This window comes from Egretta garzetta, unplaced genomic scaffold (assembly GCF_000687185.1).
Source record: "Egretta garzetta isolate BGI_Z169 unplaced genomic scaffold, ASM68718v1 scaffold85, whole genome shotgun sequence".
Taxonomy (NCBI): Eukaryota; Metazoa; Chordata; class Aves; order Pelecaniformes; family Ardeidae; genus Egretta; species Egretta garzetta.
Genome location: NW_009259718.1, coordinates 3,479,820 through 3,489,608, shown reverse-complemented (window position 1 = coordinate 3,489,608; position 9,789 = coordinate 3,479,820). Strand labels below are relative to the sequence as shown.

At 47.7% G+C, this 9,789-nt stretch overlaps 1 protein-coding gene across 1 annotated transcript; it reads left to right on the top strand.

The window, feature by feature from the left end:
* LPAR5 (lysophosphatidic acid receptor 5) lies at positions 1-7,383 on the top strand. The gene is made up of 2 exons (XM_009639117.2): positions 1-191; positions 5,573-7,383. The coding sequence occupies exon 2, from the start codon at positions 5,896-5,898 to the stop codon at positions 7,006-7,008; it is 1,113 nt and encodes a 370-aa protein (XP_009637412.1). The 5' UTR covers positions 1-191; positions 5,573-5,895; the 3' UTR covers positions 7,009-7,383.
* Positions 7,384-9,789: the final 2,406 nt, after the last annotated feature.

Sequence of the window (9,789 nt, the reverse complement as noted above, 5' to 3'; positions counted from 1 at the left end):
CAGACATAAAACCAGCCATGGTGCGCTAGGGGACAGCCGTGATGCAGATGAGCAAGTAGCCAAAGAGCCCACCTGCATCTGTTTTGATTCAAGCTGCTTGCAGTTCTTGTGCCTGGACTGAGACCTCTGCAGTGACAGCCATCGCTAGCCAGCAAGCCCGTGTGCGCCCTTGGCTCTTCACCAGCAGAGAGGTAAGCGAGACAGGAACATCTGGAGAACTGGATGGTCTGGGCACACTGGGCACTGGTCCCCACCAGCTGCTGCACATGCGCTGCCGGACCTGTCCATGGGGCACTGGGGAGCCCTCTACATCTCTTCAGTTGCCTGGTGAGCCTAGAGGTGCAAGGCAAATCTCAGTATTTATTTAAACGGAGGCTTTCTTTGGGTTCCTGCGATGCTAAAAGCACAGGCAGCCTACAGAGCTTACTTGCCAAGGTGCCCGCAATGGAAGTCCTCTTCCCGGGGGCCCTCAGAAGACGAAGAGGGGTGGTAGGTACGGAGTAGGTAGTAGCAGTGTGATCAGACCTTGTGAGTCAGCTTTGATATCACATACCTCTCATTAAAAACAAGCGATCCTAAGTCTTGAATGTCTTCCCGGTTCTAATCATCATAATAATCTAAATTCTTGGTTAGAAAAAAGGTGAAAAGTGGGGCTTAAACATCACCTACAGTGGATAAAAAACATCCGCATTTATGAAAACAGACCTTCAATTTCTAAAGCAAAGTTGGGTGGGTTTTTTTGAGGTCTGCTGAGTTCTTTGTTACTTCCTCTTGGTTTCAGATTCACTAAGCGAGCTCATGAAGTTTGCGTTTTCGGCTGCACTGCTTTGCACCCCAACGCTGCATTCTCTGCACCCCCAGGGCAGCCCCAAAGCGTGCTTGGCAAGATTTTTCTGGCTGTCTTTTTCCACCTCGTTTCTCAGCCCCATATATAACCCCGTGTCCCACCATGCTGTGCTCCTTCATCATATTTGCAGTGCTAGGAAGGCAGTGGCTATTGGTGAGATAGTGCCAGCAGAGAAGATGCCCAGGACCAGGCAGTGAGATGCCAGGCATCCATCTCATCTCAGGGCATGGCTGCCTGTTCCAGCCTGTGGGTGCGAGTTCAGCTGGGGTTTCCCACCCCCCAAAAGAAAAAACTCAAAATCCCCATGCATTTTGCACATCCTGTGGGCACTCCTTGCCTAGCAGCTGTTTTGTTGCCTCTGGCAAGAAGTGCCTGCCCTGGGCCCAACCTTTGGCTCATCTCAGTCAGGTACCCCAGGCCGGCCAGGGCCCTGGACAGCTCCCGAGTGGAGTGGAGTGGTCACAGGAGGGGGTGTGTGGGAAGGGAGGACAGTGCATTGTTTTCAACATGGTCTGGGCAGGTGGCCTTCAGGGGCTCATACTGATCTTCACTGAGAGGTAAAAGGATGCTTCCTCCACTTCCTGGGCCACGTAAGGTCAGTCACCAAACAGTTCCTTCAGGATTTCAAGAGGGCATCTCATCGTGAGGAGGAGGATGATTCAGTTGTGGTACCGTTGCCTCCTTACACAGCTGATGACTTGAGACCTGAGACCCCTCAGCAACTTTCGCGCAGAGCAATGAGTCCTGGAGATTCTTTTAGAGGCAGCCACAGAGAACATGGGCTGTGGCTCTCAAACATTAACCGAGAAGGATAATCCAACCAATTTCATCTCTTCTATCTCCCTGCTACCAGCCTGCGTTACCCATAGCTTTCCTCTTCAGTGAGGGGCAGTCCAAACAGTACCTCCAGAGCTCTGCAGAGAAACGCCCTGTTCCCACAGCTTCATCTTTCCAAAGACCGTGCATGTACATATCTCATTTCAAGTGTCTGAGATCATGATTACAGTATCTGTTGCATGCAATTTGAGACTACCAGCCCTCAAAAAACCTCAATCTGTTTTCCACTCCCAGTGATCTTTGCTGCCAGTTTAGAACTCTGCTGTTTGTGGTCTCCAAGGTTGAAGGGCTAGCAGGTAAGGAAAGACCACTCCAAAAAAAAAAGAAAAGGTGATGGTGGGCACAAAACTAAACAGATTTCTCACACTGGTGTTCATGGCAGGAAAGCCTGGGAGACTTCCACAGAAGAAACTCTCTTTACAGGGAAATTCATTAAAGGATTGTCTCTGATCAAATGGTGGTGAGAATGGTTACAGAACAGCAATATGAACTAAGCAGTGTCTGAAATCACACGGTTCCTACCCCAGAGGTCCGAAAATAACTGAAGGGTGAAAGACCTGACTAACTGTGGTGTAGAAACATTTGCTTAAAACTGCTTTTAAAGGCTCACCAGCAGACACAATTTGAGAAAAGGCTCTTAGGGAATTTCAGACCAGGGAGCTTGATGTCTGTGCTGAACAAATTAGTAGAAGCTATCAAAAAGGAAAAAATCAATTGGCATGCAGTCGCATCTAATTACTGGGGAAGAGTCATCATGGCTTTTATAAAAGGATGCGGTGCCTCACAATCCTTCTTTGAAGGAGTCAACAAGTGTGTGAACAGTGGCCCATGTGTATTTCCAAAAGGCTTTCAAAAGGGCTCTCACCAACGGTGCTTAAAGAAATTTAAAGAGGAGGTTCCTACCTGGATAAAAAGTGCCTAAAAGATAGGACAGAGAGTGAGGGTAGATGGTTGGTTTTCTCAGTAGAGTTCTAAGATACCAGTGCTGGGGCTTGGGCTGTCTGACTTATTCATGAGGGATGAATAATGAAATAACAAATCTGTTGGAGACATAAAATTATTCAAGTTAGCGAAGTTGAGAGTTGGCTGCAAAAAACTGCAGAGATTAAGAGAAGTGAGAGTGACTGGCCTTAAAATAACAGCTGAAATTTCATCTAGCTAAGTGATGAAAAAAAACAGTCTGAACTGACCATTACCCCTTGCAAATGCGATCCACATCATCAACATTGTACGTTTTGACCACCCCATCACAGGACTCACAAAGGTTGTAGAAGAATTGGAAAGGTTCTGAGAAGAAAAAAAAAAGAAAAGTTACCAGTAGATGTTTATAAAATCATCAATGGTAAAAGTGAAGGTGAATAGGGATGGGTTTTTCCACCGCCGCTTTTAGTGCTAAAGCTAGGAACTGAATCTAGCAGGTAGTGGTTCAAAAATCAAGGAAGATAATCAAAAAACAAGGAAGTGGTTCTTCACCTGAGATGTGATTAAGCTGTGGAACTCCTTGGCACTCCTGGCACTGGATGTTGCAGATGGTAAATTTTACATGGACTCAAAAAGCAACTGGAAAAAAAATCATGAAAGAAAAATTCCCTGAGGACTACTGAATACAAATAGGTCACCTCTGGCTCAGGAAATCCCTGGGCTACAATATGCTGGAAGCAGGAAGAGAACTTGAGGGAGCATTACTACATGATTGCACTGTTCTTACATTATACCTTCACCAGCCATGATTTGAGAGAGAAGACTTGTGGCAGATAGACCACTGATGTCGCACAGTACAGACTGTGCTTACATATTATATTCTCTAGAGGTGTTTATTGAATACCTCTTGATAAAAACAGCTTGTCTGTGGAGACACGTCACCTTCACCTGACACCTGGCTGGTCTGCGTTAGAGCAGGTCATGGCCTCTCACAGTGTCTCAGTCTCACTCACTTTGCCTTGGTCAAGATGGAGGTCTGTTTAGTCTGCAGTCAATGCAAGGTTTTGGCTCTAGCAAAAGCTGGCATATCCTCCTTGAGACTTTTTGAAGCATCTAATAATTTCGCTTGAAACCAACAACATTCTCACACATTTGCTTTGTCTCGATGGATTATCTTATACTTTAAACTTATGCAAGTCTCCACACAAAGTTTTCACCCACCATTGCCAAGGAAGGGTGAAAGCCATTCAGATGTCACTTGACAAACCAGTAGAAGTTCCTCTAAGAAAACTGTCTTGGTGGTGGACCTGCCCCACAACACAAAAGGATGGGCAAATGGATAGCTGTCTACTCTCTCATATTAGGCTTGCACTTTCATTGTTTAACAAATGAATCTTTTCCTACCTATGAAGTCAGCAAGCCTTCTTCTGTCTTTAATAGATCCTCCCTCTAGATCTGTACATTGCCCAACAACGCCATCCAGAAGCTCTGATGTGCTTGTCAGGCATGTCAAGTTGCTGAGTTGCCTCCTCTTACAGTAATATCAACCATAGGTAAAAATTTCCTCTAGACAGAAAATTCTACTTTCCTTTTGAGGTAAATCACACTCTACGTGTGCTCTGTGAGGGAGTCCTTATCTAAGCCCTGCGAACAGCTATGGGAAACTCTGTCATACTTACCAACCCCTGCTCCGCTTTGAGAGCGGATGTCTAGTTTGGGGATCATAGAATAATTAAGGCAGTCTCTAGCCCAACCTCCTACTCAAAGTGGGTCAGCTATCAGGTCAGATCAGATCGGATAAGTTTACTCTGGACTTACAGAACCTGGTCTTGAAAACCTCCAAGGATGGAGACTCCACAACCTCTTGGGGAAACCCAGTGCAATGCCTGACTGCCCTCACAGTGAAAACATTTTTCCCTCTACAGTCAGAATATCTATTGCTTCAATTTATGCCCATTGCTTCCTGTCCCACTGCCATGCCTCACTGGGAACAAATAACTCCGTCCTCTTCCAGTAACCACTCTGCAGGTACGGGGAGGCTGCCATTATATCCCCTGGAGCCTTCTCTTCTCCAGTTCCCTCAGCATCTCCTCACAGGGAAAGTGCCCCAGCCCCTAGACCTCTTTGGTGGCCTTCCACTGGACTCGCTCCAGTTGATCAATGTTTGGCAGGGCAGTGCTACCATTAGTATCTAGAGTGGTTACCAGCCTCATGCCACTTCAGAGTCACAGGTATGTTTGTCCACATGAATCCCATGGCTCTTCCTGCTTTACTGTGTGCTGCTCTGTGTTTGTGGGACATGAGCTACTTCATGCTTTATGGTGTCACAAGCAGGAAAATGATCTGAGGACGTGCAATCCAAACAGGCAGCACTGGTCCCATGCAAGAGAGAACACCAAAGGAACTGTATGAATGCAAACAACGTAAGGAACTTCAACAAGCTGGGGCTCAGGTTTGTGTGGGTAGTTTCACCTAGGAAAAGGAGCTAGGGTAGAGTCAAGTCTAACTGTAGTATAATTCTTTTTATCTGCAATGCATGTACAAAGTCCTGTTTTTCTGATATAAAACTATACTATGCAGTTTTTATTTTAAGTTCCTTCCAGTCAGCATTTTTTGCTCAAAATGCTTGCTCTATTCTTTTTTGTTCTCTCTCTCTCTCTCTCTTTTTCTGGAGCTGCCTTGACTACTTTCCCTGTGTGCTCTTGTGCTGTCCCTTTCTTGTATACATATGCTCTCAGGAGTGACCAAAGCAATGTGCATTTTCTGGGGCTGAGCAATAATTAGCTTCTCTATGCTCTGGCTTCTTCTGCCAGGTAATTAGTCACTTTTCTAGTGTCCATTTTTCTTAGTCCTTTGGTTTCTTTCGCAAGTTCTTGCAGCAGAAGCCATCGTGGTGGGATTTTGACCCTTCAACAGATTTTCCCCTCTCACTTAAACCCTTCTCTCTTGGTCTTCCACTCTTACCAGGAATTGTGCTGACATTCAACAACCAGCAGTGACCCTTCATCACATCAGCATCCGCATAATCACTGGAAAGAATTGCTGAACTTGAGGCAGAAGCTGACTCTAGCTGACTACGTTACCATCCCTGTCAGATGACCACTGACCAGCAATCCAAAGCAGCACCAGTCAAGAGAGAGATGTGCCCAAATCCCAGCTGCAGAGGAGGGGAATGACCTGCCCATAGCTTCTTAGAGGGGAATGATTTCTCTCGGTGCTTCTCTTTGTGCCTCCTCAGCCCACCAGCAGGTTTAGCTGTCTCAGTGATACTCTCCTGATCCCCGCTGGGCATGTCAGCTGCCAATGCATCTCAGACATGCCAGGATTGCATCTCCAACCATCACCTCCTCCTGCCTGGCTACATCCTGATATTCATTACAGGTTTGACGCTGAACGTGACGGCCCTATGGATATTCATCCGTTACCTGCGCCTGAAGTCTGTAGTGATGATCTACATGTTCAACCTGGCCGTGAGTGACCTCACCTTCACACTCCCTCTGCCACTGCGACTCTACTACTATTCCAATCACTACTGGCCCTTTGGTAACACCCTGTGCCAGGTCTCTGGCTCTGTCTTCCAGATCAACATGTACGGTAGCTGCCTCTTCCTCATGTGCATCAACCTGGATCGCTATGTTGCCATTGTCCACCCACTTCGCTGGCGGCATCTGCGGCGCCCCAAGCTGGCTAAGCTCCTTTGCCTGATCGTCTGGGTTGTGATCTTTGGGGGCTCCATCCCCACTGCCATAGTCCACAAGCAAAACGACTGTGTGCTACAGAACCAGACCATTCATCTGTGCTTTGAAAGCTTTAGTGACAACATGTGGCAGAATGACCTCTTCCCCCTAGTTGTCCTGGCTGAAATCTTGGGGTTTCTCCTGCCTCTCAGCTCTGTGACATACTGCTCAATTCGGATATTTCAGGAGCTCTGCCAGGACAGCCAGAGGAAGACCCTGCGACAGCAGAAGACCGTCCGTCTCCTCCTGGTCAATCTGGTCATCTTCATCATCTGCTTTGTGCCTTACAACACTACCCTGGCAGTTTATGGGATGATAAAGGCCCGGGTGATGAAGGTTGACCAAGGCACACAGGCCTTCGTGCGCCAAGTGTTAATTACGACAATGCTGTTGGCCAGCATGAACTGCACACTGGACCCCCTGATCTACTACTTTAGTACTGAGGGTTTCCATAACACCTTAAAGAAACTGCGGCGGGGACAAGCCTGGGACTCAGATACAGGGATACTTAAGAATCAGGTTGTGGACAGTAAGTCATCCCAGGACCATGCTGTCTCAAAAGTAAAACAGTTCCCAGCTAAAAACTTTATCCGTCCCCATGAATCTTTGCCATCACTCCCCACTGCAGTATTTTTGAACGGCCCTATTGAGGACTCAGAAATATAGTCACAGAAAGGTCATACCACAGCAGTCACCCATTCAGGAATTAGAGCAAGACTGTGGGGAAACAGCTCAGGGTAACTTAGCAAACTGTTTGAGGGAGCGCAGCAGACTGTATGTGGGTGAACACGGTGATACAAAGCTTCTGAAGGATGAAAGGTTGTTTTGAATAAGCAGAGATGTATTGGTGACATGGTCCCATGTACCCTTTTGGTACAGGAAACATAGTTGGGAACGAGGACTTGAAACAAACCTAGTGCATCTAGGTCTGGTCAGCGCAGGTTCCTATAGCAAGTCCATCCTGCCTGAGCACCTCCTGGCTGCACTGTAACGTGAAGCAGCTCTGGGGCTCACCAGAACGCAGATGTGATATGCACTCCTGACACAGTGAATCTAGTGGTAAAGACTGAGGGAAACTCTGGGGTTGGGTTTTTTGGTTTTTTTTAACTCGATGCTTCAATCTAAGTCTGAAATCCAGCTTGGGGCACCCAAATAAGTGTCTTAATTTTCCAAAAGAGTTGAAGCATTTAGCAACCCTTGTCGGGGTCAAGGAGAATAGCTGGGTGTTCAATACTCTTGCAGAGAACAGGTTCCTAATTGTATAGTAAGTCACAGACCTTAGCAAAACAGTCTCTAGGAGGCATGTCAAATGTGCCTGTGCAGCTGTACACACACACACATGCAGCACAATGGCTATACGTTTACCTAAAGCAAAATGGCTTGGGAAACACTAGCATACTTAAAAATACACCCAGCATTCATAATGGTCCCAGAAAAAGGAGGATACCAACACTGTCGGTGTTTCTGAAGCTCACATTGATGTTAGTGCTTTGCACTTTCTCATCGCTTGGTCGCAGGGTGATTGATTTCAGGTCTGAGTGATTTTCAGTGTTAAAAGAAATGATGTCACAGAATGAGGCTGCGGTGAAATATATTTGCTTGCACTGTTTGTACATGCTTTTTCAGCCTGCACTGTATGCGAAAGCCCTATAAATCTCCTCAGAAGTGAGAGACCCAGCTGTACGCAGGCAGTGCCAGAAACCCCAGTTACTCACTCTTGCTCGTGACCGGGGGTTGCCTTTCCACTTGCACTGCAAAACAGCCTCTCTGTGGCTTCCAGCAGGACCCAGGCTATCCGAGAGTGGGTCCATTATGGTATGTTTTAATTTTTTTTTGGAAAATGTTAAAGGAATGGTAAGGGAAAGTGACAAGAAATGCTGTTTGGCGTAAAGTCCTGGTTCTTAGACTTGTAAATTAGCAATGAATCTTATTTCAAGTCCCTACCTCATGGCTGCTGCAGGAATAAGTGCATTGCAGTGCATCACAGTTTTGTGTCACAATACATTTTAGGGAACACAGGGATGTAAATCCATCTTTCCAGTCTCCCTTGAAGACCTCTTTTACTACAGACGACTGTAGAAGCAGGTCTTCAAGAAGGCCTGTAGAAGATGATGAGCCTCTCCACAGAGAGATCCTTGTGTCACAGGTTGCCTTGAGAGACACATGCCCTAGGTGGGCCAGCTCTGCCCCCTTTCTCAACCTGTGCATCACCACCAGACCAGCCTTGAAATACGACTGCAGATGAAGGACATTTAACGGTGTCTGGGAGATGCAGTGGGAGAGGTGGAGGAGGCGTTGGGGGACAGTAGGTATTTATATTTCAAAAATTCGGGACTGCCATGTGAATGTGAATCATTTGTGACATAGCGTGCAGCCAGAGGGGAAACAAAGCTGTGTGCATACCCTCCGCTAGGGTCTGATGTTACCCTTTTGTTCTGGGATTTATGAGGTAGTGGAGCAATATCGCAGCAACAGCACTGCTGTCCATTTATTTCCACACCTTCCTCCACCTTCCTCTTTCCTAGACATCTTTCCTTGTCCCTATTCCTCCAGTCCTTTCTCCCTTCCCCAGATCTAATACGCCATGCCCCTGAGCATCAACACAATGTCTTCACTGCTATGTTTTCTTCCCTGCCCAGAGAAGTTCATTTTTTTCTTTCCTTTTGACTTGGCTCAAGCACTGTCATAGATTTGCAGAAAGATTTGAGTGTGGAGGGACCTCCGGAGGCCTCTACCCCAACTCCCCACTCACAGCAGGTTGTTGGGGGCAGTGAGGGCTGGCTGATCCCCAAAGGAAGGGCAGCTGGCAGCCAGGCATGGTAACAAGGCAGGCAGAGGAAGGGCCTTCACCAGCAAGGTCCCCATCCCACAGCACCCGAGCAAGGCGAGCAAGACAGGTACATTGATAGTAGCCGGGTTCAGCTGAGAACCCAGGTTGTCAGACAAGCCTGCGGTGACGAGGCAGGTCCAAGGTCAAAGTAAAAAGTCACGTCAGCATCAGGCCTGGAGGCAGTAACCAGGGTGAGCCACAGTCTAGCGACTGCCAGCCAGGTCCACCGTGACAAGGCAAGTCTCAGGTCAAGCCAGGAAGCTTATCAATGGGTCCAGATCAACGCAGCTCATGGTCAGGCACAGGCAAGACTGCTCAGGCAGGAGCCAAGGGCAAGAGCACCAGATTAAAAGCAGCTCCTGGGGCAGGGGGTCAGCCCTGGCTGAGGCTCCAGCAGAGCTTTCTGGAAACTCTCAAAGTCACCAGAGGTAAGGGGCAGCCCTCAGCTGCATTGCCGCTCTGACCTGGCCCCAAACTCACCCAGCCAAAGCCCCAGGAGCAGGGGGGATGCACTCAGGACCCCGAGCTGGTTCAGGTTGCTCAGGGCCTCATTCAGGTGTCTTCTGAGCACCTCCAAGGATGGAGATTCCTCAGCCTCTTGGGGCACCCACGCCAGT

Excerpts from the sequence above, each read along its gene's own strand:
- LPAR5 (XM_009639117.2), top strand. The coding sequence starts at position 5,896 with ATGTCAGCTGCCAATGCATCTCAGACATGCCAGGATTGCATCTCCAAC.